At 41.2% G+C, this 21,903-nt stretch overlaps 1 protein-coding gene across 1 annotated transcript; it reads right to left on the reverse strand.

Moving 5' to 3' along the window:
- Positions 1-2,670: 2,670 nt before the first annotated feature.
- PTGFR (prostaglandin F receptor) lies at positions 2,671-21,532 on the reverse strand. The gene is made up of 2 exons (XM_066626431.1): positions 20,744-21,532; positions 2,671-2,973 (listed from the first exon to the last, which is right to left on the reverse strand). The coding sequence occupies exons 1-2, from the start codon at positions 21,530-21,532 to the stop codon at positions 2,671-2,673; spliced, it is 1,092 nt and encodes a 363-aa protein (XP_066482528.1).
- Positions 21,533-21,903: the final 371 nt, after the last annotated feature.

A 21,903-nucleotide genomic window follows, 5' to 3' on the forward strand; every position in this document is an offset into this window, starting at 1 on the left:
GAGACCTCCTCAAGGTATGGGAACATTTGTTCCCTTACCTCGAGGCTGTATTACAGCTGCATCTGTGCTGGAAAGTCAGATAGGATGGGGCCCTAATTCATTAACACACTAATTACGAAAAAAAAAATTCATAGTAGTAGTGATCATCATAATAGCAGCAGCAGCAGCAGCAGCGAAAATGACACTATTTCACACACTGATTCACTTGTCATAAAAGAAAGCCGTTCAGAGTCAGGCACGTGACTTTCATAACTTTTCTACTGATTTACTTTTGTCTGCAAACAAACTATGGTAACAGAACTAACATCTCTGCCTTTCCTGCTACTATTTCTTTTAAAATAAAAATGGAGCAAGCATACAGAGGGGGCATGAAAAATTCTATGTACTTAGTTACGAGACATCCTAAAAATGTTATGGAATTTGAAATATGTCTGCAGTAATTCATGAGGTTGGTATCTAAGCGCTAATCCTAAACCTTCCCAGCACTGACACCGGATGCAATAAAGCACATTTATGGCACCAGGAGAGCAAGAAGCGCCAGCCCTGGGCGCATTCCAGTTGGTGCTGGACCCAGCAGCCTGAGGCCAACGCTAGAGGAGTGCATGCAGTAAGGCGCACCAGGTGAAGGTGGTTTTCTGGGCAGAAGGGGAAGTTTTCCAGGGCTGGGGAGGGGGGGCAGGAGAGCAACTGGGGCAGAAGGGGGATAGGACTGGCGGAGCCCTGCTCTGCCATATCCTATGCTCCGTGTCAGGGTAAAAAGGCTGATACGGAGCTCCTCCAAGCTGCACCACCAAAATAGCTGTTGTAAACCCATTGCAGCCCCTGCACCCTTACTCAGGGGAAGGGGATAAAAGTTCCCTTCCACTGAAGAGATCTCCAGCAGCATTGGCACTGCCAGTGGATGCAGTGGTAGCCATTTTGGTGCTGCTGCTCTCGGTGGAGCCGCAAGTTTCAGGACCAGGTTGCCCAAGTATGACAGCAGGCTCCCAAAAATTAAGGCTGGTGAACATATTAAGCTGATGTACGTATACTCTGCTCTGTAACATCCTTGCTTATGGAATGCAGACAATTCTCTCCTCATCCAAGCCATTTCCCATTCCTTCCTCCTGGTGAAACATGGAAGAATCAGTGGGTATCCCCAGTTCAGTTTAGTCTGCAAAACATGTCTTTAAAATACAATGTCAAAACATCACAGTTATTCTTGTGTTATCTGTCTCAGACATTAAGGAAGTTCTAGCAAACCAGTTTTATTTTTATCAAGCCAAGTGCATGGCAATTTTGGCATTGTAACCACTAGTTGTTTTAAAAATATTTTCTATTGCTACATGCTTGATTCTGACCTCAGTAAAACCAATAAGTGTTTTTTCCTTCCAAGTTTATGGTAATTAGCTGAAGCCTCCAAGATGCACATCATGAATTGTTATTACATAATAATGAAATTTGAACTGCTAAAATTAACATTTGGCACATATACTGTACTTCACAATGACCAGAACTGCTTACATTATGCATAATGTGAACTTATTGTACTTTTAAAGTTACACAAAACATTTAACAAGTGATTTAATAAAATTTTCAGGGTATGAATGACCAGTGATTAATGCAAGGGATAAAATTTCCAAGTTACATACAATACATACTTGTATTGAGTTGCCTAATTGACTACCATTTATTTTTCTAAAATTTTATGACATTTTGATATCAATTTTTGCATATCAATTTTAAAAATGGGGTGCTGAGACATTTAACTGGTAAGGTCTGAAGCCCCTTCAGCCTGAAATTGAGCTTCTACAATTTTTGTAGTTACTTTGAAGGTATAGTACAGGAAAAGTAAAAACATTATACCTGCAAAATGAGGTATTCAAAATTAGCACATATTAAATATGTACATTGCTATTAATCTTTCAACATTAAGTTATTTCACCATTTATTTCTTCATACTAGTTTACCAATCATTAGCTAAATATATTGTCTTGCTACATTGTAACAGCACAAACCTATACATATCTACTCAGAAGTAAGCCCCAGTAGGTTCAGTGGGGTTTATTCCCAGGCAAGTGCGTATAGGATTGCAGCCTTAAGCCTGTAGTTTCCCAGTTTTTCTTTCCAGGAGTTTACCATTTTTTTTAACTCCATACCCACTAATTTATGACATATATGAGCACACTATGGCCAAAGTTAATGAGCCAGCCAAAGTTAATACTTTATTTTAATGAGTATAAAATGCTTATATCTGTTCATCTGAAATCAAATATGACAAAAAGTGCCTGACATGGCTTGATTGTACCCATGTTCTTTAAAATGAAACTATTCTTTAATAGTGTTTCTAGAGCTGCTACTGTCATCCTATATGTTTCCCACTTGGATATTTTTTAACAGATGCTTTTGAATTTTATTGCAAAGTATTTTCATTTTAAGTGCAATAATTTATTAAGCATGTTGCAATAGTCCTGAAAAATTTGACACCAGGTTTGGAGGAGTTGATTACATAAATAATCTTCTATATTGGGAAAATGAGCATCTAAGAATAGTAATTCCTGAACGATAAATATCACAAAATGGAGCCAGATCTCCTGTTTCGGTGAAAAATATCAGCCTACTCAACACAATGAAATTTTAAGTTGCTGAGGGACCATTACCCATCATTCCATCATTCTCTGTTTCACTTTATTACACTGTGGAACTGAGTGGCTGCTGATTGGCTTGTTTGGAACTAATTGGCGAATCAGAAATTGCAGCAACTTTTAAAGAATTCTTAATGGAGCTGAGTTCCCATGTATGCAAGTTAATGAGACGCACACCACAAAATCTCCTTGCAATCTTGTAGAGTTTTTTCAGAACAGCTTTTCGTAGAAGAATGTATACCCATGGGTCTAAAATCTGATTCCATGTTGCCATTCGGAGAGCAAAAAGTATTGTTTCACAGGATTCTGTGTAATGATTTTCATTTATTCCAATGGTGGCCATGGTTACCTACAAAGTGAAACAAATTCTATTATACATCAGAATATGATATCATCACATAGTATGTTAAATACGGAAACAATCCTTGGATTATCTCTAATTTGTACACTTTTGCTGTCTGTCATCCTGAAGACCTCATAATCATTTGCTTCACATTACTGGGGACTGCTGCTATCTGGAAATCAGCTGATTGGGTAGCATAAAAAAAAAGTTCAGTCTATAAACATGCTGAGACTGGTTTTGTATCACCAGAGACATGAAATACAAAGTAAGGAAGTTCACGTTACCCTTCTGTTAAAGTGTTGTATTTTGTTCTAAAACTACCTGGAAATGAGTGGAGGAAGCAAGAATGTGATAGAGGAGAGATGAAAGTCAGTTGGATTATATATTTTTCTTTTTAAAGAGAGAGTCCTGGGAATTAGTAGATTGGCAAAAGGTTGGGTAGAAGCTGGCATCAGACTGAAGAATGCCAAAGTAGTATGCCAGAATAAACATCTGTGTCAATCTGTGTCTAAACCTGCTTTTATAGTTCAGCATCTATTGGGTACATTACTAAATTTCATCCATCTAAAACTGGCTAATTCCTTAGATTTCTACATGCTTTGTGTCTCCTGAAAGACTAAAGGTTCCATACTACAAGCACATACCAATTATATCAATTAGCACTTACCTATGCAAGATCTACACAATTAGCACTTACTACTATTTACAAAAATTGTTAGACAATCTGAAATGGCAGAATATTATCTGCATAGACATCACCAAGATGACATGGGAATGGCAAAGTATTCCATTCTAAGTATTCCATCCTCTTTATACATGGCACTCTGATAATGTAACATGGTTCTAATGGGCAGCCCAATCCTATCCTTGTTGGGGCTGCTGGATGCAGCAGTGTCAAAATGGCGATTGCTGTATCCAGCAGCCCCACCAACGCCGCAGAAGTCTTCTCCCTCCTCTGAGGAAAGCCCCAGGCCTGCAATGGGGCTTCCCAAGTCTGCTCCGGCTATTTTACTGGCGCAGACGAGAGATAGGATCCCCCTTCTAGGCTGGATCCTTCCCCTGCCCCACTCTCCCCCAGCCCCGGAATGCTTCCCCCATCCCAAAAAATCACATTGCCACCTGGAGGTGCAACTTTCATCTAGGTGCTCCTGCAGCATCCTCAGTCCAGCGCTGGGCTCAGCGCTGCCGCTCCCTCCTCACAGGATGCCTTAAACATGCCTTATGGCACCAGTGCTGGAGCTCAGTGCCAGTATTGGAGAGCCATAGGATTGGGCCCTGAAGCTCTAGAAATCAGTGATTGGAGATGTTCTATAAAGTAGCAGAAAAGCTACTTTATACTAGGCTGCAGTCCTACCCACACGTACCCAGGAGTAAGCCCCATTGACTATCATTGTTAAAACAATATACAGAGTAACCTATTCAAACTATAGATCGGTAACAACTCCCCAAATACAGTCACATACCAACGTGGTATCAAGTCTATTACATTAAAAATGAAATCTTGAAATGAATGAGGACCTACCTGAAATTGGCTCATTGCTCAGCTAGTGGATCCCAACCTACAGTTTGAAAAATGCTGTATTATGACTTACCAAGTTGAAGCTCTAGTACTGATAGAATAGTGAGGAAGAAAATATATCAGTACTATCTCTAGCAGTAATTCTTTAGCCCAGTCCAATTAAGGGCCCAATCCTAAGCAGTGCGTACCGGCTTACTACCAGCACGCACTGTCGCAAACACGTCATAAGGGACGTTTGCGGCCGTCAGCGCCGGTCCGGCACCGGTGCTAGCTCAGCACCGGCTGGCGCTGGACTAGCACTGGTGGACTACTGCTGTTCCGCCTCTCTGTGGTTGCACTGTGGGAAGAGCCTAGTGGAAATTTCTGGGATTTTGTACATGAGCAGAGTTATTTGAGCCTGTTTTGAGCAAGTACAGAGTGCTTGGCTAAAGTAGGCCCTTGTACTTGGTTGTTTAGTTCAGCTAAATGCTTGGACATACCCCTGTGTCTGTGTTAAAGAGAAAGTGCTGTTGCAGACACAAGCTTTGACCGCAAGAAGTTGTTTTCCAGAACTTTTGCAGTTAAAAAGAAAACAGGAAACAGCTAGCTTAACCGCAATAGACAGGTGGCTGGAAGAGAAAAGAGACTTTTGCAAGCATCCCATTAGCCAATACGAGGAGGGAGAGATGACACTTTTGCACTTAGTAATTTTCCACAGCTTTCTTAAATGCCGCATAAGGTAGAGCATGCAGGGCAGAAATTGAGTAGTAGGATATGTAGGCAGGGACAAAGCTTCACGTGATATGCTGTTTGCCAATCAGAAATGTGACCGATACTTTATAATGAGGATTTGTTCTGTATATCAACCCAAAGCCCCGAGAAAGCGGGTGTCACAGACTTTGGAAGCTATTCCTCTGTGACCAGCAGCCGGTTGAGAAGAAAAGCTTGTTTTCCTTGACCACCTGGTGTCCGCCTTTATCCTTGCTCAATCTGCAACAGCACGAACTGCTGGACAGTGGAGAGGTAGGTGAAGGTGTGAGCAGAGGCGGACAGGAGGCATTCCGGGGTAGGCAGAGAGGAAGGATTCATGCATGGAGGAAGGATCCATGCAGATTTCACTTGCTCAATCAGGTAAACTGATTACATATCCAAACATGCACTCAAGTATGGATGATGGTGAGCTGGACGTGGGAAGGAGTAAAGTAGTTGTACACACTCCTAGTCCCAATGTTGAGGTGTTACTGGTATCAACCAAATGTCCTACAATGCTAACAAAACATGATGGAGAAAAGGTTTCTGAATGGAAGCACCCTTGCTGAACAGGAAGCGAAGCAAAGAAGTGGTACCGAGACCCTGCAATCACGTCACCAAATAGTTACTTTGTAATAAAAAAGCTATGAAAAAAGGCAGGATAGTCAGGCCTGAGGAGAGGGGGACAAGGTGAAAAAAATCCCAGGCCTCTGGGGGGCTCAGGCCATTGCTAAACTATACAAAACTATACAGTACACTTTTATTACAAAATAAAAAAATTACAAAATAAATGTGTACTGTATAGTTTGTTTTGTCATGGCCTGAGCCCCCCAGAGCCCGCCTGAACCAACAAAATAAATGTGGGTATCTTAATCTCAGCCTTTCCAGGGTTGCATTTTCACTACAGCTTTAATTTACTTTCAGTGCATTTCTTTTACCCCAATGCATTCTGGAGACTCTAGGAAAAGTGTGGCCCAATTAGGCATCTTGCCTTGAGCCCAATGTAGATCTTGGCAGCCCTGCAGATAGTCACAATTTCCCACCATAACGGACATTATGTGTCCTCCACTAGAGATGTACCAGAGTGCAACGAAAGCATGCAAAGTTTCTATACCTATACACTTTCTATACAATTTTGATCTGAACAGTATATAACTCATGCTTCTTTAATCTCTGATTACAGTGACATTGGCCAAAGGTACAAAAAAATGACAATAATACATTTTTAATAGTCAACTTTCATTTGAAAGGATCACAAATTTCACTTCTTTGTAATTGCAGTTTTTATTCTTGTAGAGTAAATATTTTCCCCCAGTGGCTATCTGATATTGCTAAGGAAAATGTAGTTGGCATTCTAACAGTTTTATTAAAAAGCTGAACATTTCTATCCCGTGAGGAGAAATATAAAACATCCAAAATCCAATTAAAATTCCTTCAGGTCACACTACAAGCTACTTGAAGAAAGCTCTATTTAATGAAAGCTCTCACAAAAAAGTAAATTGCCTGTCTGTGGGAATTTGTTTATTATACTCCTTTAATTTCATATTTTTAGTGTTTCATATTTCAACCTTTTAATGAGGGTTCAAAATGTTCTAAAATGCAAAAACACAGAATAGCAGGATCATACCCAGGATCATACCACTGATGGGGACAGAGGGAAGTTTTCAACTTTCACTCCCATAGTGGAAACGGAAAAGGTGCAAAAAACAACCAAAATGATTACTGGGTTGAGGCACCTTCCTTATGAGGAAAGGCTACAGTGTTTGGGCCTCTTCCACCTAGAAAAGAGGCAACTGAGGGGGGCCATGATTGAGACATCCAAAATTATGCATGGGAAGGATAAAGTGGATAGAGAGATGCTCTTTACACTCTCACATAACACCAGAACCAGGGGACATCCACTAAAATTGATTGTTGGGAGAGTTAGGACAGAGAAAAGAAAATATTTCTTTACTCAGTGTGTGGTTGGTCTGTGGAACTTCTTGCCACAGGATGTGGTGGTGGCATCTGGACTAGATGCCTTTAAAAGGGAATTGGACAAATTTCTGAGGAAAAAATCCATTATGGGTTACAAGCCATGATGTGTATATGCAGCCTCCTGATTTTAGAAATGGGCTATGTCAGATGCAAGGGAGAGCACCAGGATGAGGTCTCTTGTTATCTGGTGTGCTCCCTGGGGCATTTGGTGGGCCACTGTGAGATACAGGAAGCTGGACTAGATGGGCCTATGGCCTGATCTAACGGGGCTGTTCTTATTTTCAGAACTCTAACAGTGGCACTACTTATTCATCAGAATTCTTCTATTGTTCACAGGTAGGTATGATCTTCCCTGAAGTTATAGTATTGTAGTTTTTTTTCAGTAAGATTTTTTTTTTTTAGAAAAAGGGAGATAAAACATACATTTTATCTACAGTTTTATATTCCTTGAAAATTGATAGTTCCAAATGTATTGCCTCCAGTCTCCTATTGGTAAAGGTGTCATATTCTGTTGGCAACCTTCAGTCTTGAAAGACTATGGTATCACACTCTGAATGGTGGCTCTAGAACAGCATCTAGTGTGGCTGAAAAGGCTAATTCGGGAGTGACAATCCCTTTCACACTGGGAGCAAGTGTAGTCTGTCCCTGGTCTGCCTCCCTGGCTATGGGCCTTCCTTCTTTGCCTCCTTGCTTCGGTCTGTTGGCCAAGTGTCTCTTCAAACTGGGAGAGGCCATGCTGCATGGCCTGCATAATACTGTATAATACATAATAAGCCTGCATAATAAAAGGTGTCATAATACTACTGCAGAACCAACAGCTGTAATTACTTTGATTTTCTTTGATTTTTTCTTTGATTTTTTTATTCTTTTAAAGTCGTCTTTTCAAGACATCACATAATAAAGATATAAGTGCTTCCATGTAACAGAAATGTCTACTACCTTTCTGTGCTCAAGAGTAAAGATTTCCCTTTTTTCTCCTCAAAAAGCTCTCTTTTGTCATTTAAAATATTACAGAGATCTAGCTAATACAAAATGACAATTTCCACTGAACACAAAGGAGTTCTGCCCAGATGTAAGCAACAGAAAGCAAAGACCTTAGGCTTAAAGAACAAAATATGGTAGTAAGTGTTGTTTGCTTGCTTTAAAAGCTCTTGAAGCCAGTGGATTAGTAACTGCTTTGAAATTATAAAGCCAGTACCTAGTCACATTATGTTTTCAACCTAATTTTCTTTTCTACTGAACATCACACCTTTGATCCCTGCTTCTTTAAGGCTTGGGGAGCAATGCTTAAGGAAGTGAGAGGTACCAGGAACAATCTCAGGAAACCATTTCTCTTGTATCTGCTGAAGAAGTATACATTTTTCTCCAGCATTTTATTATGGCAAGATTTCCCTAGAGATTTGATGAGGAAAGATTCCACTGGACATTAAGCAGGGATTGTCGCAAAAATATTCAAGCATGTCCCAAAGGGAAAGACATTTTCTTTCTGGAATCTACAATTTCCCAACACAAAATGTAAGGGTAAAATACATGGACCATATTCCAAATGGACCATATTGCAGTGATTCTCAGACTTTTAGCACTAGGAGACAAATTTAGAATATGTCAGGACCCACTGGAATTGATGTCATGACCAGAAAAGACATCATCAAGCAGGAAAATTTTCAACAATCCTAGGCTGCAATCCTTCCCACACTTATCCAGCAACAAGTCCCATGGACTACCATTGTTAATATATAGTACATAGTAGCCTGTTAAAAGTACAGGTCTGTAACATTTCCCCAAATGCAGTCACATACCATGGTAGCATCAAGTCTAATATATTAAAAACAAAATATTGAAATGAATGAAATTGAAATTGGCTTGTGGCCCACCTAGTGGGTCCTGACCCACAGTTTGAGAAACACTGCCATGTTGGGCTTGCAAATAGGTCCACAAAAGTTACTAGCTTCCCAAAGAAGTCTTACTAATCTACGTGAGGCATTTTGTACATTTTTAAAGCACCACCTGTCTGTTTTCCTGAAGGTAGGTACACAAGCTAGAAGTACAAACTGAAAACTCTGAAGCAAAGAAAGAGACCAATTACCTTCCAGAAAGAACATCAGTTCATACATTAGAAAAATTATCAAGGAATGCTCCCTTTATTAGGAAAATGTCTTCTGCAATTTGTTTGCCATTCATGTGTGCTCAAGGACAATTTGTCTTTCTCTGCCTCCTTCCAGTGAAGCTGGCAAATTCTCATCTATTTCTTTTTCTATGAAGTTGGGAAGCAACAAGGTGTGAAAAAGTAATAAGGATACATGAGCATTAGATAGTAAAACCACCAGAAGAAATGAGCTGCGGAGTATGGGCAGAAAAATATTCTGTCTCTTTGCCAAAAGACAAGTTCATTTCTTATAGGCAGTGCATAATTAGGTTCTCATAAAAAATATTAATCCAATCCACACAGTAGAAAAGTGAAAAGGTAAGCATGCAGAACTATCTTGAGCCACTGGAATGCCTCCTCCCTACCTCCTCCCACACCCCCACCTACCTCTGCACACACAACAGTTCGGGCACCTGCCAAGCAATGGAGCACCAGCCTTCCACTAGCACTAGCCCAGCTCTGGCTGGTGCTGGGCTAGCTCTGGTGCTGGGATAGTGCTAAGCCCTGCAAACATGCCTTATGGCACATTTACAACAGTGGTAAGCCAGAGCTCACTGTTTAGGACTGGGCCCTAAATGGCCTCAGGCCTGATCCAGCAGGAATCTTCTAATGTTCACTTCAAAAACAACAAAATAAGAAAAGAAAAAAACTACAGGTGGAGCCTATTTATCCACGTTAGTTCTGTTCCATGACTCAGCACGATTAACAAAAAACACATTGTGCTAAATTCCATAGTTACGCAAATACACTGCAGCCTGACACTTCCAGATGGAAGGAAACTAAGGCAGCTGTTATCAATCCCCTCCCCTCCGCTCCGTACTCAGCCCTCCCTGTTGCCAGCTGCCCGGCTTCTTTTACATGGGATGCTGATCTTTTAAGATGCCAGCCCTATGCGTTTCTACTCTGAAGTAAGCCCCTTTGTAGTCAATGGGGCTTACTTCAGAGTAGAAACGCATAGGGCTGTCAATGGGGCTTACTCCCAAGAAAGTGTGGAGAGGATTGTAGGCTAAATCTCATGCTTTGCTTGGTGGGAAGGCTTGCTTGTGTCCGTGATAGCCTGCACCATGGGGGGGGGATTGCTTGTGTCAGTGATTGCCTGCACCATCTCAAAGGGGGGGGAAATTTGGCAAACACGCCCTGGGTTTTTTAAAGCAATCCCCTCTGTTGCTACCACACCTGCCTCTGTGTGTGAGAGAGAGCAAGCAAGCAAGCAAGCAAGCAAGCTAGCAAGCTAGCTACACCTCACTGCGCATGTTCTGGCTACAGAGATTTTCAGCCCCCCTTTCCCCTCTTCAGCCTCTTTGCTGGCTCAGGGCTCTAGGAGTGTTACTGTTCCTTTGCAAGGGGAACCTCTTCCAGGGCTATTTCCCTGCCTGGGCGAGGCAGAGCCTTTTTGCAGTGTTTTGGGCTGCCTGGAAATGGAGTGAGATGCCAGTGCAGGGCAAAGGAGGCAAAGGTGTGTGTGACTTTTGGTTCCCGCACCCCATTCGCGTTGAGAAAAATCCGCAGATAAAAAATCCGTGGATAAATAGACTGCACCTGTATAATGAGAGACATATTTTATTTTCTGCTCTTGGTTTTTAAAAAGCAGAAAACTCTGTGATTCATGACCCTGGGGCATTTTTCCCCGTTCACCTGTTGTTGTTATTGTTATTGTTAAAAGTATTTATATACTGCTTTTCAACAAAAGTTCACAAAGCGGTTTACAGAAAAAAATCAAATAACTAATGGTTCCCTGTCCCAAAAGGGCTCACAATCTAAAAGATGAAAAACACCAGCAGACAGCCACTAGAAAAGACACTGCTGGGGTGAGGAGGGCCAGTTACTCTCCCCCCTGCTAAATAAAAGAGCACCCACTTGAAAAAGTGCCTCTTACCCAATTAGCAAGGGTTAATGTCTCCCATTTTAGCAAGGGTTAGAATGTCTCCCACGAAGCCAAATAAATTGATGATATAAAAAAAATGAGAAACAAATCACTAAATATTATTCATGGAGGCCTCTGATCTCTCTACTAAATGGGAATCTCAAGTGCACAAACAATAAGGTCTGAAAGGGTGAAATGGATGGTGAAAGAAAACTGCCTGAAGAGACTGACAGAAAAGAAAAATAAGAAGAACAGCACAGCTTGGAGAATGAACCACAACAATTGTAAACATGATGAAATTGGTTTTGCATTACTGTAAAGCAATACAAGAAGATATGATCAGCTAGCATATAAACTCTGAAATTGCTTCAAGAACTCGAGAAGACAATCTTAGCAGAATGACAGCTACATGTCAAGATGTAAAACCAAGCATCTCAAGCTCTGAACAATCAAAGCAATTTTCTCTTATATCCAATAAATGGATCTCTTCAAGTTGTGAGGCTGCCCACATTTTCTTCAACTGAGGGAAAGCTCGATCCATATCATATGCACACATGTTGGAAAGAACCAACAATATTTTCACTATAAAAGAATTACATAAACCGGCTTGTGTGGCCTGATGGGCATAACTTTTGCCCCAATTCTATCAATTCCACCCATCCCTGCTGATGAAGCCACATGCTGCAACTTGAGAGGAGGGCAATCCTGGAGGTCTCCTCCTGGTAAAGGAACATTTGTTTACCTCCCATGTAAGCTTCCTGCACCCAAACGGGTCTACTTGGACCTGTGGCAATTTAGCTAGCAGAAGCCTAAGTGGACCTGGGAAGGTGGATTGAGACCGAGAAGAGGTATAAGATATCAGTGGAACCAATGCCACTAATGTTGCCCTCTTCCTGGCCTTGATCTGTCCCTTGTTCCACCCTAGTCTTTTCCCTATTCCTCCCCATTCCTATTCCATTCCACTCCCTCTCCACACCCTGCGCTACCAGCACTGGAGAACATGGAGTTGGTGCGCTGCTGCAGCCAATCACCACTTTTAGCAGTGGCAGCTCAGTTCCACAAGACAGCGTGTCACCTTTTGCGACAACCATAAAAGATGCTATGCTGCCAAACGTTACCTCTGACAGCATAAGGCCTACCTAGGATTAGGCTCTAAGTATCATATATACAAATAATGCTCCATAGATAGTGTTTAATTTTATGGGAAATTTTATGGGATATGGGAAATGTCTGCCCCCCATCCTCCGAAGCTGTGGGTCTTCTGAGCCCAACACTTAAAAAAAGCAAACTTTGGAAGTGAAACAGGAAGTGACTTTTTAATACCTTAATACCTTGTAGGTATTAAGATGCCCCCCAAAAGCCACCTAATGCCTTATAAGCCATTAAAAACGACATTTCTGGTTTCACAGAGAAACCAGAAGTTGCATTTTTTTTATTGTCAGGCTCAGTCTGAGCCCGACAGAGGCTGCAGGCAGGGTTTGCAGCCTGTACTGGACTCACAGGAACCCCCAAGGGACAAGGGCAGCGCAGCAGACCCGCAGACCCAATCTGCGGATAAGTGAATTAGTGGATATGAGATCCACTGATACAGGGGCCCACTGTATGTCACCACGTATTTCATGAAATATACTAGCAATGCAATTGTATACATGTTTACTCAGAAGAAAGTTCCATAGCATTCAATGAGACTTACTCTCAGGTAATTCGGTATGGGATTGTATCCTTAGTGCCTGAACCAGTGCATATGTGCTGAAGTCAGAGTTTATTCACATTAATGAGGCCCTAAGCATGAGAAGTTTTGTAACTATGGCTAGAAATAATACATAATACAGAAAACACTGAAGTATTTATTTAACACAGTGATTCTCAGATTGTGGGTCTGGGCCCACTTGTGTGTCATGACCCAATTTTTGGAGGTTCGCAAAACTGACAGGGCAGATTACACTGTGTGCATCAAGGATTCAACAAGCTGCTACGGGGGGGGGGGGGAGATACACTGCTGCCCAAACATCATTATAGAGACACTCCTTGGCGTTTATAAGTCAGGCAGCAGCCTCTAGGGCCTCTAGCAAGTTTGGGAACCACTGATTTAATGTCATATACTACTATGGTTTTGAATATAATTGGATGGTACCAATTATGCTTCTCTTGGGCTGCAATCATAACATTATATAATGTTACAATATATAACGTTATATCACATTATGTTATATAAATCTGGACTATAGTATTATTTTGTTCTTATTTGCACTTGTACTTATTTCATTAAGTAAATAATACTGTGTTCAAGATAATACTATATTAAAAGCATTTACTTAACGATTGTACTCAGAACTTTCTTCAGGCATGGCGCAAGACAGTACACAAAAATATTTTTGGAAATGTTTAGTACAGTAGTACATAAAGCACCCAATTTTGGTCCCTTCATTAGGGACCAATGCTTTCATAAACATATGGGATAGGATAAGTCACCATGACAAACCAAAAATGGAAATCTTTATGACAAAGAGTGCTTGACTTCCAAACCCAGTGCAAGATCCAGCAGTTACGCTTGCCTTGGCAACCATTGTATACTTATGCGTACAATGTGTAGAGAATAACACAGGATGGAGAGTCTTCTATCCTCGTTTCCCTGTCAGAAGCAGTGGCCACTGGGAACATCCATTGAATAGAATAGAAACTCTATTCACTATAACACAGGCTATCCATGCTTAAGCCATTTCTGCCCAATATTGCATATACTCAACAGGGACCAAACATGTATATCTGTTGGCCGGGCAAAATTGGTTAAGCTGGGGCAGCCATAACACTAAGAGCCCAATCCTAAAAATGTCTACTCAGAAGTATGTCTCATTATAGTCAATAGTGCTTACTCCCAGGTAAGTGTGGATAGGATTGCAGCCTGAACCTGTTTTTACTTGTTTCAATGTGTAACAAATAGACTAGCTTTAACTTTATAGTTTCCTAAAAGAGATTTAACAATCTGATTCCCAAAGAGATGTTGGTTGGCAAATATTGAAATTGCGATTGTTCATTTTATGAATGTACTCAAAACTTGCTCGTAAGTTAATTTTGCATCACATACAGTGCAATCTTGTCCAGTTTACTCAGAAGGAAATCTGATCGTGATTGAGGGGACCAATTCCCAAGAAAGCGTGCATAGGATTGCAGGCTTAAAACACAATCCTATGCATGTCTGCTCAGAAGTAACCCCTATTTTAGTCAATGGGGCTTACACCCAGGAAATCCTGTATAGGATAGCAGCCTCAGACACTGCAGTTCCATATCAAGGCCTGGAATCATTCATGACCCATGATCGGAAAATTTATTTTGAATGCACACTTAAACCTCAGTCTGATCACATTAATTTGGAAGTCCCACTAATTTCAACAGAAGTTGTACCCAAGCTAAAGCCTCGTTTTATGCTAGTTCTGCATTGATAAATATGAAAAATAGCCCAATCCTGAGCTGCCCAGAGCTGCAAGACTGGCGGCTCCACAAAGGGCTCCCGCCGGATCCAGAGCCTCCCGCGCTACCGTGGGAGGCTCCTCGGGAGAAGGGGACGTTCATCCCCTTCCCCCGAGTAAGGGAAGCAGTCCCACAATGGGACTACTCACTTTAGCGGCAACTGTTTGGTCACCGCTAAAGTGAAGGTGCTTGTGTAGGGCGAGCAGCCCTACCCGAGTGCCCTGGATCCTGAAGAGTTCGGCTCTGCAGACCCGCCTCTCCCCTGCCGCCGGGAACGCCCCCAACCACGCTTCCCCCCTCCCTGTAACACCTCCCCCACGAACCCGGGAACACCCCTCATTCCCCGTTCCGCAGCCCAGCACCTCCGCAGCCCGGCACGTTCCACAGCTGAGCCACCTTCAGCGGGAGCCCAGCAGTAAACCCCGCAAATGTGCCTTACAGCACGCTTGCGACTGTGATCCACAGTGCGGAGGCGCGGCAAAGACCTCAGGACTGGACTCTAAGGCCTTTCCTCATAATCCCATAACCATGAGTCAAAATAACAAATAATAACAGAATAGTACTTTAATAATATTGTAAATAATGTCAAAATATATTTCTTATTTAAATAGGAATACTGATCATCAACAATTGGTACATAAAACAGTGGGAATTCCAGTTGTTTTCTTTTAAGATTCGATTAGAGCAGGGGTGTCAAACATAAGCCCCAGGGGACGGATGCAGCCCGCAGAAGCTTTTTATTAGGCCCTCATGCTCTCAGCTGCTGAGCAATGCTGAGGTGTTACTTCTGAAAGGGCAGCCCACATGAAAATTGGGCTGTCCCATATCTTGAAATATGATCAGGATTTACGTATTTTCTCCTCTGTAATTTGTAGCTAATGAGTTCCTAAGTGAGAAAAAATGCTTATTTTTTATGACCTGTTTAATGACATCATTTCCTGCCTAATGACATCACTTTCAGCCCACAGCAGGCATCATGAATGCTATTCGATATGAAATGAGTTTGACACCCCTGGATTAGAGGCTGGCAGACCACATAGTGATCCAAAGAAGCATTTTTTCTTTACCTCCAGCAGGACATCTGGAGTTGTTAGAACTTTATTTCCCTTTTCAAAATCATAGTGAATGTCTAGAACTCTTGTGGTTAAGAAGCAAGCATTGCAAACATCACTGCAGGTTGCATCCTAAGCAACAAGTAGCAACAAAAGCCAGTACAAGGTTCAATGTTTGTGTACTGAACTGGTCTACCTCTGAATACTCAGAGTAAGCAATGTTACACTATTATAGTGTTTCTCAAACTGTGAGTTGGGACCCACTAGGTGGTTCATGAACCCATTTCAGGTGAGTACCATTTCAATACTTTATTTTTAATATATGAGACTTGATGCTACCATGGTATGTGACTGTATTTGGGGAAATGTGACAGATGTGGTCTTTGAACAGGCTGCTATGTATATGCTTTTAACAATGATAGTAAATGGGACTTACTCCTGGGGGTAAGTGTGGGTAGGATTGCAACATAGGATTGTTAAAAATTTTCCTGCTTGATAATGTTACCTCCGGTCATGACATCACTTTTGGTGCGTCCTGATAGATTTCCATTCTAAAAAGTGGGTCCAGTGCAAAAAGTTTGAGAACTACTGCACTATAAGATTGCAAGGAAGAATCAAGCTTCCTTGAAATCACAGTGATAAAGCCAATTTCAGTGATGTGTAGCTTATAAACAAAGTTTATCAGGAGATAGGCACATGCTGTTTATAAGCTGTACATCACTGTAATTGGCTCCATCACTGTGATTCCAAGGAAGCTTAATTCTTTTAAGAGCAAATTACCAACTTAAGCAATTTGCAATTCATACCTTGTATCCTCTTTGGATGCTTTTGCTAGGTTTTCTCAGGTGCATTAAGCAGATAACAGACTATATATAATCAAGCTCTAAAACACTTCAGTAGAGAGGGAAGAAGTGAGAGTAGGCAAGAACTCCCTGACAAGTTGCTTGATCCTTGCTGCTCCCCCATTCAGGGCCACTGAGAGCCAGCACTGGGCCTGGAGCAAGATATTTGATTGGCCCCTTCTTCCTACAAACCAAATGTAACTACATTTTAAAACAAGTTTCTAATTGACAGTTTTAATTCAGCATGAGCAAGACTGAAATCTTTTATCAGAATGGGATTATTTCCTTATTCTGAGTAGTGATACTGCATTTCTTTTCTTCTACCTCTGCAAAGTTCTCCTCACTTTGTGTGTGTTCTGGACACACACTAAACTAGAAGAAGAGTGGAGCTGACTATTGATGCTTAAGAATTCTATGAACTGAACTGGGAGACCTACTGCTGCGGCTTAATAGTTCTGGTCTGAAGGTGGAAGTTTCACTTTCCTGTGTTTGGATTTCACCAATACATGTTGGTGCTTATGGAGAAGACCAGGGCTGCATTTCCACTACTGCTTTAATTCATTTTCAGTGCACTTCTATTCCCCCATTCAGGGGGAAACTATAGTTTGTTAAGGAATTCGGGAACTGTTAGAGCTATCCTTAACAAAGTATAGTCTCCGGAATACATTGGGGTAATAGAAATGCACTGAAAGTGGATTCAATGTAGTGGAAATGCAGTCCTGGATGCGCTGAGATTGAGGTACCCAAATCTTATTTTATTTTTGGACTGTATAGTTCATTTTGTTATGGCCTGGGCCCCCTGGAAGCCCAGGCTCTGGGGATTTTGCCCTCCTAGCCTCTCTCCTCAGGTCTTTCCCCATTGCTAGACCCCTGTGGTAACCAGAAGAAAACAACTTTTCACATATGCTGAGGCCTTTTCTTTGTTATCATATATAGCCATTTCTTAATTAGTACAGATTCTCTAGAACTGAGCATGAAGTTCTAAATCACTGAAGCCTGATTCTATATCAGTTGCCATTTTATTCCCAAAACTAGAATATTTAGGGCAAGGGTTCCCAAATTTTGCAGTGCCGTGACGCACCTTATCCGCTGCAGTGGGCAGGGACATGCGGTGTGGGGGCAGCAGATATGGCAGAACTGCCCCATCATAGAACTGCTCCATGGAAAAGCACCATAGCTGCCCCGCCTGCTTACACTCAAGGAGGCTCTCCTCACACCTGAGATAGCAGGTATAAGGAAAGCCTCTTTAGGTGTAAGCAGGCAGGGCAGCTGCAGTGCTTTTCCATGGACTACGATGGGGCAGTTCTGCCTCAGCTGCTGCCCCACACTGCATGTCCCTAATGGCAGACTGTGATGTTCCTGGTGGTGCCGGAGTTCTCTCCTGGGACGGTGACCCATTCTACAGGCCACTGCAGGCCTCAGAATAGCCCTCAGAAGCCTCCTTAAGCCACGTCCAGAAACAAACAGGTAGTGGCTTCCAAAATCAAAAGTGGCTTATAGAGGTTTATGACGGCCAGTCAGATGCCTATAAAGTGGGTCATGGGCTGGGAGAGGCCTTGGTAAGTAATAGGGCTTCTGGAATGGCTCCTATTTGAAGCCAAACCAGTGTAAAGGTTGAAGGCCCAGATTGCCACCCACTGTGCTTGGGCTTGCAACATACACTTTAGGAAGCACTGGTACAGGGCAAATGCCCTGTAAGGAACAAAAGTTCAACCTGGAGTCACACACCACATTTTGTCTACAGCAGTAAACAGTAACTAATGCTGACCAATGTACAGCAGACTCCAGAACTTTCAGCTGTCAAATCCCTTTATATAAAAATCCAGTTAAATTTCAAGGAACTTTTTTAACAGGGTGCAAGATATTTACAACAGAGAATAAAAACAGCGAGCACGTCAATTTTGTATAAAATACTTTAACAACCTTGGGGTTATAGAACGTTATAATGGTCTAAGAAGCCAAAATCTTTCTTCGGACCATTGTACGCTGAACTTAACAGCGTCATAAATTTCAATTCAATTCCTAGGCCTGTCTTCTAAAGGAAAAATGTGTGGGGGTTTTTTCCAGGATAAACCTGTTTATAATGTTCTGCTGGTTAATGTATTGTATTCAAAAGTATGAAGTTATAAATATTCTGCAATTTTTATTATCTACTAACATTAGTAACATTTACATTCTTAATGTTTGACTTATGTACCCGACTATAAAATACAGTGTCCTTCCTTGCTATTAAAATATAATCTTCTAGGACTTTGCATTCCCAGGGGACTTGTTGTCGCCTTTGACTTAAGTTGCACTTGTCTCAGGGCAAGAATGGCTTCCAAAAACCTAATCTGAATTAAAAGTGACAAAAAAAAAATTCTGGTACAACCTCCTATGCTTTTAATAGTTACATGAAAAGCAGAAAGTTAGCAGGTGAACATTGACTCAGCTTAGAAATGCAGGGATGGGGGAAGTTTAACTGCTGTATTTCTGACTTACTCACAGCCGTGGAAGGTACAGATGCCTTGCCATAAAAGAAAATGTTGTCAATTCTAACTTGAACTACAAACATGGACACAAATAAAACTGAAATATGGTGTTTCATTCTGATTCACAGAAGACTTCCATCGCCACCCTGTTTAATTTCCAGGAAAACTCATAGGCGTGACAGTTGAGCCACTACACATTCTTGGCCCTGAATATTAACTACCTTTCATTCTCACCCACAGAGATGCCCTGTTTTCAAATGGTTGCATAATCATTTACCAGAAGGTGGTCTAATATGAGATAGAAACTCATCTATTTCATAGCTCACATTCTCTAGGACTTATTTCTAGTTCCAGTTGACTGACACAGCCAAGAAAGTGTAGTAAGCTGACCAGCTGAGAGAGAAACTCATTTTTCACCTCAGCCAATAATGTCTGAGCAATGTCTGAGCATCTCAGTGCAATTATTCTGGCCTCTGATCATTTCTACCTCTGTTGGAAATTAACTGTTTCCCAGAAGGAATGCTAAGCAGAACAGGGAATATGAAGTCCACCAAAATAGGAACCAAAATTACCCAACACATGAATTGCATAGTTTGGCCCTCTGTGAGTGCTGATGGTTTTTAATTTCAAAACTACAGGACTGCTAAATCAGAACCAAGACCATAGTATGTGGATAGAAGGTATATAACACTTTCCTGCCATGCCAAACCTGACCAAAATCATATCTGAAGAGCTGTGTTAGCCTTGGAAGGGCTACTTATGGATACTGCCTTCTCAGGATTAAAAGCGGCTGCAGGCCCTTATGCTGCCAGAACTATCATTCTGGTAGCACAGAGCCCTTTATGGCAGCAGGAAAGCCAGGCCACCATCATGTACCTCCCTGACCATCTGGTTATGCCTTCCACACCATAGCATGGAGCACATGCTCCAGAAGCACTGTATGCAAGGGGCTAGCAGGGGAGAGGATTGGGTTGTAGGTTAATTCAGTGGGGCTTACTTCTGCGTTGATATGCACAGGATTGTGTTGTAAATGTACCAGTGATATTCATAATACTACTGGAATTTAGTGAATTGCACTGTATAGAGTCAAATATTTTTCATTCTGGAAAAGGTTAGGACTGCCATTATAGTCAATACTGCTTAAGCTTAATATTAGACCTTATTACTTTAAAGAAGTGGTTGGATGCTTAAAAACAGTATCTTATTGTCCTGAAGGCTTTACTTACAAAATATGCTTTGATAATTATCTCTCTCCCAAACTGTTATAATAACAGTTTTAACTGTTAATAATAACTGATTATTAATAATTCACTTTTAGTATACGAAAGTGTGTTACAAGAACCTTTTAGGTTTTTTGCATCCTTCACAGTTATGTGCAAAATCATTATTATTGTCATTTAATTGAGCTGTTTTTGTTTGTTATGTTAAGTCAAAGGGCTCTGAGGAACACATGCTAATTTTTCTCCCAATGAAATCCATGGGACTGCACAGTGGTTAACTTTGGCTAGATTTTATCTTTAACAAAGTTGGTGTACAGTTTTTGCAGATAACTCTGCACCATTTGAACTATGAGCTGTTGAAACAATAAGGTCTGTTCTAGTACAGGAAGCATCAAATATCCAAACCTTTTTAAAAAACATAGGATTAAAAAGCAAACACTTCATAAAGAGATGCGCATTCATACATGGCAAAGATAGTAGATTCTTACCAGGAAAGGGCTCCAGCAAATGCAGGAGACACACATTATAGCCAAAAGCTGAATGATCATTTCAAAGTGATGAGATCTGCCTTGTCTGTGTTGACTTTTAAATTTGACTCTTAAAAGAGTAATTCCCGTCACAGCATTACACAAGAATGAAATAGCTAGGGCCAGTAACCCCAAGCATGAAAAAAGTAAGAGGTAAAATCTGTCTTCCCAGTCTTCAATATGCTCCGTTTTATAGAAGCACCAAGTCCTTGATGCCTGAATTTGATAGGCTCTTAACCTAAGAATAGGCAGCAAAGCTATGAAAATAGCAAAAAGACATACCATAGTCAACATCATTTTGACATGTTTAGAAGTCATTTTTGTTGAATGAAATATAGGCTTAGTGACTCCAATGCAACGTTCAACAGCCATCACGCTACCCAGAAAAAGGGGACACAGTCCGAAGAACACCATACATATCCCAAAAACACTGCAGAGAACATTGGACTGATTAATTCGAATCCAGTCTTTGTCAGTTGCATATACAAATACTGCAATAGTTCCAGTGATGAGATGGCCCAACAGGTCTGTGATGACTAATCCACTAGCAAAAAGCAAAAAAGATGCTTTCGATTTCTGTCTAAACCTCTGATATGCCTTCATGAGAATTGCGATTGCAAGACTGTTGGAAAAAATCCCCACTGTCATGAAGATTACAGAAAAAAACACAGAGATCTTCTCTTCTGTGTGACAAGTTGTGTTGGAAAGTATATCAATTCCAGCCAACGCCAGTGATTTTGAACTGTTCATTGTTAGAAAAGTAAACAGGATTCAAAACATTTCAGTAGTCAGGCATTGTTCGGCATCTGTAACACATTTTTAAGAAAAAGAATTTTAAAACACAAAAAAATGGCAATTAATTTATCTCATCTAACATATACAACAGACACACCAAAGCTTCTGTGGTAATAATCTATGCAGCTCTTACACAATGTAATGTAGCATAGTATTTCAGAGCAGCAAACTTTTAGGTGTAGAACAAACTAATGCTTAAAAAACCTGCGTACGTTTACCTTAAAATAAATTCTATTAAATTCAATGATGAGCCCTGTTTAGGCCTACATTCAAACTGAATGTGTAGAAAGACAAATTGAGACTGAGACCCCTAGCACCACATATTC

The sequence above is a fragment of the Tiliqua scincoides genome, chromosome 4 (assembly GCF_035046505.1).
Source record: "Tiliqua scincoides isolate rTilSci1 chromosome 4, rTilSci1.hap2, whole genome shotgun sequence".
Lineage (NCBI taxonomy): Eukaryota > Metazoa > Chordata > Lepidosauria > Squamata > Scincidae > Tiliqua > Tiliqua scincoides.